We start from the raw sequence: 17,849 nt of genomic DNA, 5'->3' as shown, positions 1-17,849 counted from the left end.
GGGGGGGGGGGTTGAAGGGGAAAGGAGGAGCATGAATCATGTAACCATGTTAAAAATGAATATTAATAAATGTTAAAAAAAAAAAAAAAGAATAGTTCACACAGCAGAATAATCCCTGGAGATGGCAAGCCTCCCTAAGACTGATCAATCTTAACTAAGCCACTTCTCAAAAAAATTTATCCAATTTTATGTCAATAAATGGCCATCTTACCCTTCGTATTACCTCAGCCCAACTATTACTATTGTTGTGGTTCAACTACCTTGAAAAATGTAACATAATGATGTACAGCTTTGTATTCTGATATTGGGTATAATTATTTCTGTATCAAATGTAAGTTTTCAAATTGTATTTCCCCTTCTATTATCTCTATAACTGATCATATTTGTTTCATATGTTATACTTCCAAACCTTGGTACTTAGACAAAAGTTAAGCTCACATTTATTCCACTGGAAGATAGCACAGCATAACAGATGCACACTTAGCAAGACTTAAATTAAGCACAAACATTTTTACACTAAAGACTTATTGCAGATTTAATTAGGAAGAAAAAATACATACCAAACCCTAGCATATTACACCATAACAGAACGTAATCCTTAACAGTATAATTGCATGGACACTTAGAAATTAAACAAATTTGACTTATATGTAACGGAAAAGTCAGTATTTGTTTTGGCTTATGGAACCAAGAATTGGATGCTAACAGAATCAGGCCTAACAAAAAATGCTATCTTAAGCTATGATAGATGATGCTTGTCATAAAAACAAAAGGACCTTGGGTCTCAACGAAAGGCATAGCAAGCCTAACAATCCAACTAAAACTATGCAAAAAGTTCAGAGGAAATGCCTTGTTGGGGAGGCAGTCTTAGTAACTCTAGGATTGGACCACCTGATTTGAGGCCAAGAAAGACCCCTGACTGGAACTCATTTTAGCTCCTATGCTAAAGTAATGGAGAAATGTCTGCATATGACAAAATGCTATTGTCAGCACACAGTGTATATTCTGAGACACACTCTGAAAAAAGGCCCTAGTAAAAAATGAAATTTCAAAAGTTGTATTTCAAAGCAAAAAGAATTGCAATTTAGCTTTCTAGCTTTATACAATCTATATAAATCATACACTCACTTACCTTGCCTTCATTTGTTTAATTTTAACAAGGACCCAAGCCAATTCCAAGGCACCTATGATAAAAAATGCTACCTGCTTCCATAGAAAGAACAGATAGTGTCTGAATACAGATCAAAGCATACCATTTTTCACTTTACTTATTTCATTAGTAGATGCACCCTGTGTCTTTCACAATACAATGAATATGGAAAAAGCACAAATATAACCTATATCAGATTAATCACTGTCTCCAGGCCCTCTACCAGTATACATTTTACTGATTATTTCCTCCTATAACATTTAATTTTCCTTTAAGAATTTGGATAGCACACCATTGGGTGCATATATTTTGTATTGGTATTACTTTATGGTCTACTTTATGGTATGTTTTAGCAAAATATAATTTCCTTCCTTATCTCTTTTCTTTATGCTTTTACTGAGATCATGTTTGCTACCTCCATTTTTTTTTTTTGCATTAGCTGAAGCATGATAAATTCTACTCCAGCCCATTATTTTTTACTCTCTTGTGTGTGTCTGTTTCAAGTGTGTTTCCTGTAAACAGGATATTGTTGGATTCTGGCTTTAAATCAATTCTGCTATTTGCATCCATTTTATAGCCTTTTAAAAATAGTTCCAAATTGTTCTGTAGAATGGTTGGCTCCATTCCACTCAACCAATAATCCATTAGTATTCCAATTTTCCCACATCCCATCCAACATTTGTCATTTTTCTTTTTTGTCACATTAGCCAATCTGATAGATGTGAGGTTGTTTTAATTAACATTTCTGTAATCAAGAGTCACTTGAAAACATTTTTTATGAGTATAGATTGCTTTAAATTCTTCATCTGAAAATGTTTAGTTCATATTCCGACTATTTATCAACTAGGAAATGTGTTATATTCTTATACATTTGATTCAGTTCAATATTGAGGCCTTTATTAAAAAAAAAACTTGTATAAAATATCCAGCTTTCTATTTCCCTTTTAATTTTGCATTGGTTCTGTTTGTGCAAAACCTTTTAAATTTAAATCCATTTTACATGTTCTTCTCAGATTGGGAAGATATACTCCAGAAAGCATATTGGATTTAGCCTGCAGAAAAGATCTTAAGAAAAAATTTGAGGTACAAATAATAAAGTCCCTATCCCATAAACAGATGTAGAATATTTTATAAAGCAGAATTGGGGGTGGGGGGTGTTTGTGTTCGTATGTGTGTGTACCATAAATCTGGTACTGGGTGTGTCTTTTCAATAAACTCTTTAATTTTTTTCCCAAATCCTCAATCTCGCTTGTACTGATTATGATGACCTCATCCACCTTGGGCTTCTCCCCACTAATTTTCTGGAAAACCTCCCTATGCTGCTGCCACTGTAACTCCTTTAATTCCTTCATTATCAGGACCCATGGTTTAAAAGCTAAGAAATTTGCCCAAAAAACTGATGAGACAAAAATAAAGAAGAAAGCAAAAGCAATTCAATATAGATGCTTGCATGGCCAGATAAACACTAAACTAAATGAAATAGCCTCATGTAACTTGTGAAACTGAATGTTCGGCAGGCTATCTAGTGAAGGGTGACAGAAGCTTGTGATTCAAATGTCCGCTTGTGACTTAAAGCAAAAGATCCTGATCGTGACTGCTTGCATCTCAAATTGCTCGTGACTTAAGATGCTCGTGTATCAAGGTACCACTATACATCATTTATAGAAGAGAGCATAATAAAAGCAGAAATTGATTTTGAGTGCACAAAGAAAAGATACGGACACAAATGAAGACAACAATTAAATCCTAAATAATAAGCGGGTAAAAGAACAAATATTGGAAAAAATAATTACATAAGAGAATCAAAATGATAAAACAACATTTGAATATTTCTGGGGTAGAACCAAAGAAGTCCTCAAAAGAAAATTTATATCCTTACAAACCTATTAAAAATATAGAAAAAGAATCAATGAGCAACTAAATGTAAATTTTTTAAAATTAGAATGTAAACAAATTAACAAATCTAAAGTAAGCACAAAAGAGATGTTAAAAATTACAAGGGAACTAGATCATTGGAAATTTTTTAAATCACCATAAAAACAACAAACTAAAAGCAGGTTCTTTGATAAGCTCTTAGCTAATGTGTTTTTTTTTTTAAAAGAGCAGAAAATCAAATCAACAAAATAGCAAGTAAGCAAGGTGAAATCGCATCAAAACCAGAAGAAATAAAAATAAGATTTTATTATGCAAATATAGTTTAAACTATGAACACAAAACAGAAATATCTTCAAAACTATAAAAAATCCAAATTATCAGAAGATAGATCTTATATAACTCAATCTTATATAACCCAAAGAGAGATCTTAAATAACTCAATCTCTGAAAAGGAAATAGATCTAGCTCTAAAGGAACTACCAAAGAAAACCAATCACAGTTCTGATGGAGGAGAATTCTACTAATCTTCTAAAGAAATTAGTATCAAATATCAAAAGCTATACTCAAAAATTAGGAAAAAGGCACCGTACTAGAATATTTTTACAATGACACATGTAAAACCCAGTGCAAGGGAAACAATCAACATAATTAATCTTATTAAAAACTAAAGGCTTCCGGGTTAAGATGGCAGCAAAGTAAAAAGCAGCTGCTTAACCTCTCCTAACCTACACATATAGGACTCCTCAAGAAGACATAAAAACAAATCCAGAGGAACAAAGAAGCCAGAAAGAGACCTACCCATCAAAACTGACTATATACTTCCAGGAGAAAGTATGGGCATTCAACAACATAGAAGATTTCCAAGTATTTGCACAGAAAAGACCAGGACTAAATGGAAAGTTCAATATCCAACCACAAAAACCAAAAGGGAGGATCAGTGGAATAGACATCAGTAAGACAGAGCCCAACTTTTGGGACAAAAATCCACTATTTGACAAAAACTGCTGGGAAAATTGGGAAACAATATGGGAGAGATTAGGTTTAGATCAACATCTCACACCCTATGCCAAGATAAGTTCAGAATGGGTGAATGACTTGAATATAAAGAGGGAAACTATAAATAAATTAAGTGAACACAGAATAGTATACTTGTCAGATCTCTGGGAAAGGAAAGATTTTAAAACCAAGCAAGAGTTAGAGAAAATTACAAAATGTAAAATAAATGATTTTGATTATACTAAATTAAAAAGCTTTTGTACAAACAAAAACAATGCAACCAAAATCAGAAGGGAAACAACAAATTGGGAAAAAAATCTTTATAACAAAAAACTCTGACAGGGGTCTAATTACACAAATATACATGGGTTGAGGTGGACATGATTGGGGATGTAGACACACCAATGAAACTATCAACAATTTGGAAATAGGTCTTGATCAATGACACATGTTAAAACCAGTGGAGGGGGCAGCTGGGTAGCTCAGTGGATTGAGAGTCAGGCCTAGAGATCCTAGGTTCAAATCCAGCCTCAGACATTTCCCAGCTGTGTGACCCTGGGCAAGTCACTTGACCCCCATTGCCCACCCTTACCACTCTTCCACCAAAGAGCCAATACACAGAAGTTAAGGGTTAAGGGAAAAAAAAACAGTGGAAATGCGCATCAGCTATGGGGAAGAGGGGTGAGGGGTGGGGGGAAGTCTGGGGAGTGAAGGGGAAAGTAAGAGCATGAATCACGTGACCATGTTAACTTTTCTAAAAAAATAAAAAATTATTAAATGTTAAAAAAAATAAATAAAAAGCATCTATCTGAAACCAAAACTACGCATCAGAAACAATGGGACTATATTAGAATCCTTCTTAAAAAATATGGGATAAATTAAAGATACCCATTCACCCCATATTTCCTGATATGGTTCTAGGAAAACCAGTAATAACAATAAGTCAAGACAAAGAAATGAAAGAGAATAAGATAGGAAAAGAGATAAAATATCCCTGTTTGCTAAACATATAATGATTAACTTGGAAAACCTCAGAGAATCAGCAATTTATAGTTCCAGGAAAGTTGCAGACACTAAAACAAAACTTCAAAACCTAACAGCACTTCTGTATAATAATAAATACAGGAAGAAATAATAGAAAAGGAAATTCCATTCTAAAGAACTAGAAAATGCATAAAATATTTGGGGATTGATCTCCCAAAGCACACAAAAGATTTGTATAGATTCAATTACAAAATACTCCTTAAAGAAATAAAGAAAAACTTAAATAGCTGAAGGAAATTTCAATGTTCATGATAAGGCTGATCAAATATAATAAAAATATTTAAAAATAAAAATCCTACCAAAATTAACTTATACATTTAATGCTGTCCTAATCCAATTGCCAAATGAGTATTTTACAGAACTCAATAAAATAACTAAATTTATTTGGAAAAAAAAAACAAAAGAAAAAAAATCAGAGCTTATTTTATTTATCTCTAGACTTAAGAATGTGGCGGATAAAATATTTATGAACAAAAACTAAAAAAACTTTTGATGCACCCTTTAACAGATCACATTGCTAAGCATTTAACTCTGAAGTGGTCAAAGATGGAAAGAAATATTTCATGTAAACCACAATATTTAAAGCATAATTTTTTGTGATCATATAAAACTGGAAACAAAGAAGATGCCCCTTAGTTGGGGAATAACTAAATGGTACAAAAATATTTTGGAATATTCCACTGCCCTAAGAAACAATATTGAAAGATACAGAGAAAAAAGGAAGATTTATATTAAAACTGATATAAAGTGAAGCAGAATATGGAAAATATCCTAACTTCAAAATGTTAAGTGGAAAGAACAACAACAAACCTAGTCCTAAACTAAATTTAGTGTAATTATTATGATCAACCTGGGCTCCCCCAAAAGAGAGAAGATATTGTACTTCCTTTCCTTTTTGGCAGAGGCGGGGAGATGATGGGTTGGTTTTCTCCCTTTATTCACTTTTTTCTCTCTTCATCTTTTCCCTTCCCCTTCTCCTTCTCCTTCTCCCCATACAAGAGATGCTTCTCAGGCATATTAAGATATATACTTCAGGATATACATTATATAAAAATATAAAGATAATTAGATTTTTATTTGGAAGAAAAATAATGAATAATGAAAATAATTGATTCTGTATCATCTTTTAATTGATCCCATTTATCATTAGGCAGCTAAGTGGTACAGTTGATAGAGTGCTGAGCCTGGAATCAGGAAGACCAGAGTTCAAATCCAGCCTCAGATACTTACTAGCTGTATGTCCCTGGGCAAGTCACTTAATCCAGTTTGTTTCACTTTCCTCATCTGTAAAATGAGTTGAAGGAAATGACAACCCATTCCAGTATTTTTGCCAAATAAACTCCAAAAGGGATCACAGAAAATCAGGCATAACTGAAAAAGGACTAAATAATAACAACAAATTTACAGTCCATTCATTTTGTTCTACAACTACTTAAGTTATGTTTCTTTGTCTCTGAACTTAGTTCCACAGCTGCCTTATGAGTTAAGTTTAGATGTCCAGTTCTCTTGTTACTTACTGTCTTTTCCTGCCTCAAGGAAATATGTTATTCTTGAAGGAAGTAGATAGACACCAGGGAATTTGGTTTTGTATCTTCATACCATAAAGTATTCTTTAAGTCTGTCTGGTTTGTTATCCAAAGAAGTCTTATCTACATCTTAACCTTTCAGGTAGAATCAAACAATGAGTATTTCTTAGTCACAGGAAGGAAGGAGGGGATAATGTTGCTAGCCTCTTGTTCCCAATTTCCAACCAATCTTATTGTCCTTCCTACCTCAACTCTGTAACCATTCATATTGATTTTGTCATCCATCTCAAGCTCTTTTAACCAATTATAACTTGTTCCATATCTATGAAATCCTAGTCTTTGTTCTGGACTCCCCAAAATCTCACTTGGGATCTTAACTTTGTTAAAGAAGCTGAGATCATTTTATTAATTAATTGATCATGCTTGGAACTTTATGATTCAATTAACTTTATCTTGAGTTTAACAGATTTAGGCAGTTTTAGCCATTATAGCTAAGAAAGAAGTCTTAACCAAACAAAGAGAAAGATCACATCTCACAAAAGATAAAATAGACAATGTCTACTAAATGACCCCTCTTTGTGACCCCCTTTGAGGTTCTCCAGCTCATTTTGCAGATAAGGAAACTCAAGCAAATAGGGTTAAGTGACTTGCCCAGGGTCCCAGAGCCAGGAAATATCTTGAGACCAGATTTGAATTCAGGAAAATGAGTCTTTCTGACTCAGGGCCAGCACTCTATCCACTGTGACACATAGCTGACCTTTAATAAATAATAGTATTTATTTTAATTAAATAATAATAAAGAATAGATAGGAAATAACTAACAAAGGGGAGGCACTAGAATTAAGAGGTGTCAGGGAAGATTTCCAGTAACTTAAGAGAAGCCAGGGATGTCAGTAGTCAGAATAGAGAAGAGAGAAAGTTCCAAGAGTAGGGTCAGTGAGAAAAAGTGCCCAGAGCTGAGAAATGGAATGTCTTGTATTATGTTACATAACACTTGTCTGTGGAACAGGAAGAAGACCAGTGTCACTGGAATGAAGAGTGAATTAGTAGAGAGTAAAATGTAAGATGACTGAAAAGGTAGGAGGAGGCTAGGCTAAAAAAGGTTTTGAATGTCACCCATTTAAAAAAAAAAATCACTTCATTAGTCCTTTAATCCTCCAGGATCTTTTGAAGATCACTAAGCAGTCATATCTATCAGTTATTTCAGTACCCTTTTCATGGGATGAAAAATTGATATGATGGTCTTTTTCTCAAAAGTGAATTTCTGCCTTCTCTGATGTCTTGGCCAGGGCCTTGATATTCATAATCCTTGTACCACTTGACAATTTTGGCTTCTTGATTACCCATCAGGTCAACGGCTCTCTTCAAAATAAGCTGGAGCCCATTCTAAGCATACAGAAGGCAAAAAGTTGTGCCTGACTGGTTTATTGAGTTTTGCCACTGCATTCAAGCCAATTGCACTTGAAGAAATTTTCTCATATCCCAAGATGTATTTGTTTCCTCACAACAGCCATATTCTTACTCAGATGTTCTCATTTTCTACGACTCTATCCCCCAAAATGCCTAGATTCAAACTCCATCTTTTTTCCATTTTATTCTTCCCCCATATGTAGTTTATCTGGGACTAGAACCTAAAAAGGGGACACTGAATAGAAAGTGAACAATTGTCTTTTAGACTATAGGTTAAATTCAGAAAAGACCTCTCAGGGCATATCCAGACCAAAACAGGCCCCTTAATGAGTTGTCATACCTAGGACAACACTTAGTGACCCAAAGATACAGACTGAAGATAATCAGTAGCAAGTGATCTATTTACAATGATCTGCTGTTCACCCCTACTATAAAGAAGCTCAAATATAATAGGTTTCTATATCAAATGCTTTAAAAAAAAAAAAAAAACCCTTATCCTCTGTTATAGAATCAATACTGTGTGCTGGTTCCAAGACAGAAGAATGATATGGGGTAGGCAATGGAAGTTAAGTGACTTTCCCAGGATCAGACTAGCTAGGAAGTATCTCTCATTTCAAGACCTGGCTCTCAATCCACTGAGTCACCTCATTTTGTCCTCAAATGCTTCTTTAATGTAAAGTTGAACTAGAAGTAAAACTAAAGAGCAAACAGTGACATTTTTAAGGGAAGATAATATAATTTTAGAAAGAAGCCTTGCAATCTATCAAATTAAACAGAATTTAGAATATACTCAGATTTATAATAAAGTTCAATGAGAAACAAAAATAATACTAAAAGAGTCCCAATTTTAATAAATGTTACATAGTAAAGCAAAATTAGCTCTTCATATAACTGGAGATGAACATGAAAAAGAAATGACCTAAATAAGTAAAAATAAGAAGAGTACCTGTAAGTTTGATTTTGGACAGCCGAGCTAAAATTCCTGGTAAGTCATCCAAATGTAGTTTCATCTCTTTCCATTGCTTTTCATCTTTGGATTCTGGCCCCATTCCTCCTAGGCTTTCAACTATTGACGTAGTTTCTAACTCTTTCAACTCCTTCTGATTTGGAATTGTAGACAAAGGCAAATTAGGGAGTGAAATTGGTCTGATTTTATGAACAACTGTTTTGGCTTGACTTGAAGATGTTTTCTCAAGGAACAAAGATGCACTTGACTCTGGCTTGGGTTTTACTTGCTGATTGAGGTTTCTGTTCAACTTCATTACACACTGAATGAAAAATGTATTTTAGTATAAAACTAACACAAAAAATACTTTCAAATGTAGTCATTTTAGGCAACCAAAATTAAAATTTTAATTAGAACAAATTATGAAGAGCATTTCCTTTTATTTTAATAACAAAAATTTTTATCCATTTATTTAATATGCATTTTTGTGTGACTATTATTTCACCTCAGATCCCAATCTTGATTTTCCAAATTCTAGCTCAGTAATTTGGCTTTTGCTTAATTCCCTTTGCTTAATGGCTTGTTTTTTTCATTCTTGACCTACTGACAATAATCAGACAGAATTTACAAGTTAAAACGTGTCTTAGAGGACATGTACAGTTCAAACTATTTGTTAAAAGAAATTCTCTCTATAATATCCCAGAAAAAGTCATCCAAGTTATGCTTGAAGACTTCCACTTAGGGAAAAGAATAATTCAATATCTTCCACATGAGCTTTTGAATAGGTCTAATTATTAGTAGAGAATTTTAATTGTATACACTGAACTAAAAATCTGTCTCTCCACTGTTTTCAACTATTACTCCTCTCAAGCAAAGCTAAAAAGTCTAATCCTCTAAGTATTTTTCAAATACTTGATGCTACATCTCCTCCCCAAGGAAAAGTTCTTCAAATCAATGACAAAAAACATATGACATGTTATTTGGACCTCTCAATTTCCTTTCTGCTCTAGAGCTATGATCCTATGATGTCTCCAGTCTCTAGGTGTGATCTAGTTTATCAATATTTTTCCTGAAACATGGCATCTAGAACTACATTAATACTCCAAATGTGCTATGACCAGGACAGAGAACAGTTGAACTATCACAGCCCTCATTCTAAACACTATATCTCTCTTAACAAAGGCAAAGTATTGCATTTACCTAGATGCAGCAGTTAAGCATGAAGGAATAAATGCTAGACTGAATCTAGTATCATGTTGACTCAAAAGGAGTCATCATAGGATCTAAAAAGGGCAACTGATATAGTGAAAATCATGTCTGAAAGAATATTCTAAAAAGTTGTGTGTACTGAGATAGAGAAAAAGAGGCAATAAAGGAGATTCTTGTTATAATTCAGGGGGGAAATGATGAGGATCTGGACAAGAAATATAATGGAAAGAGCAATAACTTTGGGAGTAATAGATCTTGGGTTCATGACCTGTTAGCTTTTTGGATTTGAACAAACTACTTGGCCTCACTGAACTTAAAGCATCTTCTCACCTATAAAATGGCAAGTAAAATACATATATTTATTAAACTAAAGACACAAACTCTTTTTTCCTCAACTTTTCCCTTATCTCCATTCAGTTATGAAAATATTATATGTATCATATATAATACTGACTTTAAGAAGGTAGATATCACTTTCTTAAAAAATGCAATTTCATGGGAAAGGATTTATATGTGCAAAAATATGTCTGTCAATTGTGATATATGACAATGATGAAATGTGTTGTTGCTCTTCAGTTGTTTCAGTTATGTCTAATTCTTTGTGACTCCATCTGAGGTTTTCTTGACAAAGATACTAGAGGGATTGGCTATTTCCTTCTCTACCTTATTTTATAAAGAAACTAAGGCAAACAAGCCAAAGTAATCTGAAGAGGGTCACACGGTTGGTAAATTGTCAAGAGGCCAGATTTGAACTTGGGTCTTTCTGGCTCTAGGTCCAGCATTCTATCCACTGTGCCACTTAGCTGCCCCTATGTGATAATAATACTTCTATAATATAATGAAGGGAAGAGAAACCTGGACAGACTTATATGCATTGATACAAAGTGAAGTGAGAAGAACCAGAAAGACACTACACAAAGTAACAATATTGTAATCATGAGCAAATAACTTAGCTACTCTGATCAATACAATGATCCACAACAATTTTAAAGGACTCATGATGACAAATGGCATCTCAAGAGAGAACTGAAGGAATCCAAGTAGAGATTTAAACAGAATTTTTTCATTTTATTTTCCTTGCTTTTCTTTTTGGTGACATAGCTAATATAAAAATATGTTTTACATGACTGCACATGTATAATGGGTGTCATATTGCTTGCTTTCTCAATAGGTAGGGGAGAAAGAGAATTTGAAACTCAAAAATTTTTCAATGAAATTTTAAAAAATAGGATTCTAAATCATTAATCCCTCTAGTTTTTAGTGTATTCTCTCTCCTCAAATATCTGCTTTATATGTTATATTTTTTGAGATGAATGACAGTGGAAAAAATACATAGCCTGGAGTAGAAAGACTTAGGTTCAAATCCTGCCTCACATATTTATTACTTTGTGACCTTAGACAGGTCTCAAACTTCCTAGGTCTAGCAATTTCTTCATCTGTCAAATGGCTGAGGAGGGGTTGGGGGTGGGGTGGGGTAGAGTGGAGTAGGGGGGAAGCCAAGGTTGAACTACATGTCCTCTGAGATCTTTTCCTTCTCTGAACCTAATGATCTTTGATTCTATGTAAAAGTTCCTTGAGATTAAGATGATTTTTCACTTTTATCTTTATAATCCCAGGATCTAACATAGGTCCTTGTATTAGTAGATATTTGATAAATATATTTGAATTCAAATTTTTTTTTAAGCCTTACTTTCTGCCTTAGAATCAACATAAGCATTGGTTTCAAGGCAGAAGAACATTAAAGGATATGCAACCGAGGTTAAGTGACTTGCCTACAGTCACATAGTTAGGAAATGTGTGAGATCACATTTGAACCCAGGTCCTCTGGATTCCAGGCCAGTTACTCTATCCACTAAATCATCTAGCTTCCCCTGTTGAATTAAAGTAATTAGAAGTACAGATATTTAAGATAGACTTTTTTCTGTACTTTGGATTTAAAATGAGTCTCTGTCATAATAAAGCACTTTAAGTTTCAATAAGTACCTTACTTCCAATAAGCTTTTAAGTAGGTAGTGCCAGCATGACTAGCCCCATTAATAATTATAGAAATTGAGTTTCAAAGAGGTCAAGTGATATGCTAAGAAATTCAGATTTTCCTCATTTTAGCTTAATGACAGAAGTTTCAAAATGAACTGGTAAATTCAGGGCCATACTTTTAATGCTGTGATTGAAAATTCTGATTTATTTCAGATTAAAAACCATCAAAGCAATAAAATTAAAATTTCTAAATAGACTAACAAAAATTTGGAATATTATTCTAAACTTACCATGTGCTTGAGGAAATTAAGATGTTGAAATGTAATCCACTGTTTACTACCATTTTTAAAAAGATGCATAAGTCTATGAGGTGTCTGCTGCATGGTTTTTCTTCCAAGGTGACAAATACATGCTCCTACCTGGCCTATAATGTAAAGAAAGAAAAAATGGTTAGTTCAACTCACCATGAGAATAGTTAAATTTAATCAGTAATCAAAGTTAATAACCATAGTTAATACTTTGAATTATGGAGTTGATAAGAACCTCACAGCTACCAAAGTTTAGTTTTAAATAATTACCACCCAAAAAAAGGTATCAAATCAATAAATGTTTTAAGACAGAGAAAAAAGAAATGATCACAAAGAGCCAGCATTTCAAATTATCAAGTCGTAGTAGACTATACTCGTTTTCTTTTTTGAAAAGAGTTACTAGACTTAATAAGATGCTTTTGATAAAGTGTATATAGATTTTAGTAAAGCACTTGCAGTCAGGATATTGTTAGTAATAATGGTAGACTTCTATGTTTGTATATAATATATGTGCTGCTAAGGATAGAACAAATAATTTCTTGAATTGCTTCAATGCTAATTTCAACCTTGATGTAGAGGAACCAACAAGAAGAGAATTTTGGATTGATTCTCACTAATAAGGGTACATACTGATGAGATGGACATGAAACCCTGAAGGGAAATAAATGACCATTCTATCTTAGAATTTTTTTTAACATTTAATGATATTTATTTTTTAGAAAAGTTAACATGGTCACATGATTCATGCTCTTACTTTCCCCTTCAACCCTGACGTTCCCCCACCCCATAGTCAATGCGCATTTCCACTAGTTTTAACATGTGTCATCGATCAAGACCTATTTCCAAATTGGTGAGGTAGTTTCGAGTCTACATCCCCAATCATGTCCACCTCAACCCATGTGTTCAAGCAGTTGCTTTTCTTCTGTTTCCACTCCTGTAGTTCTTCCTCTGAATGTGGGTAGCGTTCTTTTCCATAAGTCCCTCAGATTTGTTATGGATCATTACATTGCTGCTAGTACAGAAGTCCATTACATTCTATTTTAGTATATTGGTCTCTGTGTACAATGTTCATCTGGCTCTGCTCCTTTCGCTCTGCATCAATTCTATCCAGTTCACATGGAATTCCTCCAGTTTATTATTCCTTTGAGCACAATAGTATTCCATCACCATGTAAGAAGGAAAATTTAAGTATTTATAGATATATATATTAAAATGTGTGGCCACCAGGAATCAACAATTTAGGTTGATTCCGTAATTAAATCAGACCCAAGTCAGCATCGGGTTGAGGCAAGTTTATTTACAGTCTGGTAGGTAAAAAGTAGGAATAAAGAGAAAAAGGAAGAGGCTAGTCCAGGCCAAAGGCCTGGACAGAGAGAGAAGAAGGTTATAAAGCTTAATAAATGAAGCTGTAAGCCACAAGGCCCAACAGCCAGATAGGCAGAGTTTAGAATTGGCCCAGCAAGGCCAAGGAAGTCAGCCTAACTTACCCACGTGACAATATAGTGTAAGTTGTCTGTGGTCTCAGGAGATGCTTCTTCTTCCAGTTCAAGACGGCAACTCCCCCCACAGGAAGTTCACTGACTTACTTAAAGAGATCGTGTCTTTCATCACTTCCTGTGTTCCACCTCTAATTCAAATGGACAAATGACAGTCTCTACATTGATTTGGACTGCCCAAAGGGCAGTCCCTTATTCTTGATTTGTTACTTATTGTCACGTGTGGGTAACTTGTCTCCCCTCCCCACTAAGGGAGGTGAGAGTGACATCATTAGCACGCCTAGGTTGAGTAGATTTTTGACTATTAATGGGCTGGAGTTAATTCTATTTACACAACCAGCAAATACCACAATTTGTTCAGCCATTCCCCAACTGAAAGGCATACCCTCCTTTTCCAGTTTTTTGCCACCACAAAAAGCACCGCTATAAATATATTCATACAAGTCTGTTTATCTATGATCTCTTTGGGGTACAAACCCAACAATGGTATGGCTGGATCAAAGGGCAGGCATTCTTTTATAACCCTTTGAGCATAGTTCCAAATTGCCATCCAGAATGGTTGGATCAGTTCACAACTCCACCAGCAATGCACTAATATTCCAATTTGGCCACATCCCCTCCAACATTCATTACTCTCCACTTCTATCATTTTAGCCAATCTGCTATGTGTGAGGTGATACCTCAGAGTTGTTTTGATTTGCATCTCTAACTATTAAGAGATTTAGAGCACTTTCTCATGTGCTTATTGATACTTTTTGATTTCTTTATCTGAAAATTGCCTATTCATGTCCCTTGCCCATTTATCAATTGGGGAATGGCTTGATTATTTATACAATTGACTTAACTCCTTGTATATTTGAGTAATTAGAACCCTGTCAGAGTTTTTTGTTATAAAGATTTTTTTCCCAATTTGTTGTTTCCCTTCTGATTTTGGCTGCATTGTTTTTGTTTGCACAAAAGCTTTTTAATTTAGTATAACCAAAAGCATTTATTTTAAATTTTGTAATTTTCTCTAACTCTTGCTTGGTATTAAAATCTTTCCTTTCCCAGAGATCTGACAAGTATACTATTCTGTGTTCACTTAATTTATTTATAGTTTTCCTCTTAATGTTCAGGTCATTCACCCATTCTGAATTTATACTGGTGTAGGGTGTGAGATGTTGATCTAAACCTAATCTCTCCCATATTGCTTTCCAAATTTCCCAGCAGTTTTTGTCAAGTAATGGATTTTTGTCCCAAAAGCTGGGCTCTTTGGGTTTATCATACACTGTCTTGCTGATGTCACTTACCCCAATTCTATTCCACTGATGCTCCCTTCTGTCTCTTCACCAGTACCATACCGTTTTAATGACCGCTGCTTTATATTATAGTTTAAAATCTGGTACTGCTAGGCCACCTTCCTTCACATTTTTTTTATTTTCCTTGATATTGTTGTGAGGAAGATTAGATTAGGTATTTATTATGTATTGATTAGGAAGTACCTAGCAGGAAGGAGCTAGAGCTGGGAATTCCAGGTTGGAATGAAGGAGGAGGAAGTCTGTCTGTGCCCTGAGTGTGGACTCCATGAGTGGTGGGCAAAACTGTTGCCAGCCTAGGAGACCTCAGAGCAAAGGACACCCTGCTTCGTGATTTCTCCTGGGATCCTGTGTGGTGTGTCATCTAGCAAAAGGACAAATCTACAGAGCCAAGAGAGGAGGAGAAGTTTGAAAACTGGAGGACAGTGCTTCAAGCAGAACCCTCTCTACTTGGTACCTGAGATCCTCTTGACTCCTGGCATCCAGAGATCATCAGTGGATTGCAGTGAGAATCCCAAAGCCACAAAGTCCTACCTGTACTCAAGCCTGGCAGGTTCCAGGTCTGAGGAAGAAACCCAGAGACTCAATTTATAACTCCTTGGGCCCTGTTAGTTTAGATCACTTAGATAAGAGTAGAATAAGTCCTCCCATTGCCCTGTGGTTTTATCCTTTAGATTTTAAGTATAGAAATCCTTTCCCACCTTTTAGTCTAACATAATTAAAGCTGTTAAGTCCCTTTTACCTTGTTAGCCTGTTACTATACTCTGGTCTAGTGGAAGCTGGGTGACAGTTAAAATCAACTGCCATTCCTGTGGAAATCCAGTAAACTCTGGTCTCTTCAACCCGGTCCAGTTTCTCATAAATCCAAGAGTGTGTTCCCACAAACCACTTAATTTACTGTAATATCCCTGGTGACCCCATTACCTTACATATATTTTCCTACAATATTCTTGATCTTTTGTTATTCCAAATGAACTTTGTTATAATTTTTTATAATTCAGTAAAAAAGTTTTTTGGTAGTTTGATATCTATGGTGCAAAATAGGTAAATTAATATGTGTAGAATGGTCATTTTTATTATGTTAGCTCGTCCTACCCACGAGCAATCAATGTTTTTCCAATTGTTTAGATCTAGTTTTAATTGTTTGGAAAGTGTTTTGTAATTGTTTTCGTATAATTCCTGTGTTTGTTTTGGTAGATAGATTCCTAAGTATTTTATATTGTCTAAGGTGGTTTTAAATGGTGGTTCTCTTTCTACCTCTTTCTGTTGTGATGTGTTGGAAATATATAGAAATGCTGATAACTTATGTGCATTTATTTTGTATCCTGCAACTTTGCTAAAGTTGTTGATTATTTCTACAAGCTTCTTGGTTGATTCTCAAGGATTTTTTAAGTAGACCATCATATCATCTGCAAAGAGTGATAGCTTAGTCTCCTCATTGCCTATTTTGATAGCTTCAATTTCTTTTGCTTCTCTAATTTCTACTGCTAGTGTTTCTAGTACAATGTTAAATAACAAAGGTGATAATTGGGAATCCTTGTTTCACTCCTGATCTTATTGGGAAGGCTTCTAATTTATCCCCATTGCATATGATGCTGGTTCATAGTTTTAGATATACACTGTTTATTATTTAGGAAAGGTCCTTCCATTCCTACACTTTCCAGGGTTTTCAATAGGAATGGGTGCTGTATTTTGTCAAAGGCCTTTTCAGCATCTATTGAGACAATCATGTGATTTTTGTCTGTTAGACTGTTGATATGGTCAATTATGTAAATGGTTTTCCTAATATTGAACCATCCTTCCATTCCTGGTATGAATCCCACCTGATCATAGTGTATAATCCTCTTGATCACTTGCTGGACTCTATTTGCTAGTATTCTATTTGAGATTTTTGCATCTATGTTCATTAGGGAGATTGGTCTTTAGTTTTCTTTCTCTGTTTTTGATCTCCCTGGCTTTGGAATCAGTACCATATTTGTGTCATGAAAGAAATTTGGTAGGACTCCTTCTTTGCTTATTATATCAAATAGTTTGTATAGTATTGGGATTAGTTGTTCTTAGAATGTCTGATAGAATTCACTTGTGAATCCATCAGGTCCTGGGGATTTTTTCTCAGGGAGTTCTTTGATGGCTTGTTCAATTACTTTTTCTGATGTGGGACTACTTAGGTATTCTATTACTTCTGCTATTAATCTAAGCAATTTATATTTTTGTAAATATTCATCCATATCACCTAGATTGATATATTTATTGCCACATAATTGGGCAAAAGTTTTTAATGAATGCCTTAATTTCCTCTTCATTAGAGGTGAGGTCTCCCTTTTCATCTTTGATACTGTCAATTTGGTTTTCTTCTTTCCTTTTTTTTTTAGATTGACCAGTACTTTGTCTATTTTATCTGTTTTTTCAAAATACCAGCTTCTTGTATTATTTATTAATTCAATAGTTCTTTTACTTTTGATTTTATTAATTTCTCCCTTGATTTTTAGTATTTCTAATTTAGTTTTCATCTGGGCATTTTTAATTTGCTTGCTTTCTAGTTTTTTGAGTTGCATGTCCAATTCATTAATCTCTGCCCTCCCTAATTTGTTAATATAAGCACTCAAGGATATAAATT

At 34.3% G+C, this 17,849-nt stretch overlaps 1 protein-coding gene across 1 annotated transcript in view; it reads right to left on the bottom strand.

The window, feature by feature from the left end:
- LOC123243821 (protoheme IX farnesyltransferase, mitochondrial) overlaps positions 1 to 17,849 on the bottom strand; it is a 116,997-nt gene that overhangs the window by 81,284 nt on the left and 17,864 nt on the right. Inside the window, exons 2-3 of the mRNA XM_044671929.1 lie at positions 12,424 to 12,557; positions 8,948 to 9,269 (exon numbers count right to left, since the gene is read on the bottom strand). Of these exons, the coding sequence (XP_044527864.1) occupies positions 8,948 to 9,269; positions 12,424 to 12,557 (456 nt within the window). The remainder of the gene's footprint in view (positions 1 to 8,947; positions 9,270 to 12,423; positions 12,558 to 17,849) is intronic.

This window comes from Gracilinanus agilis, chromosome 4 (assembly GCF_016433145.1).
Source record: "Gracilinanus agilis isolate LMUSP501 chromosome 4, AgileGrace, whole genome shotgun sequence".
Classification (NCBI taxonomy): Eukaryota; Metazoa; Chordata; class Mammalia; order Didelphimorphia; family Didelphidae; genus Gracilinanus; species Gracilinanus agilis.
This window is presented reverse-complemented; position numbering and strand designations above follow the sequence as displayed.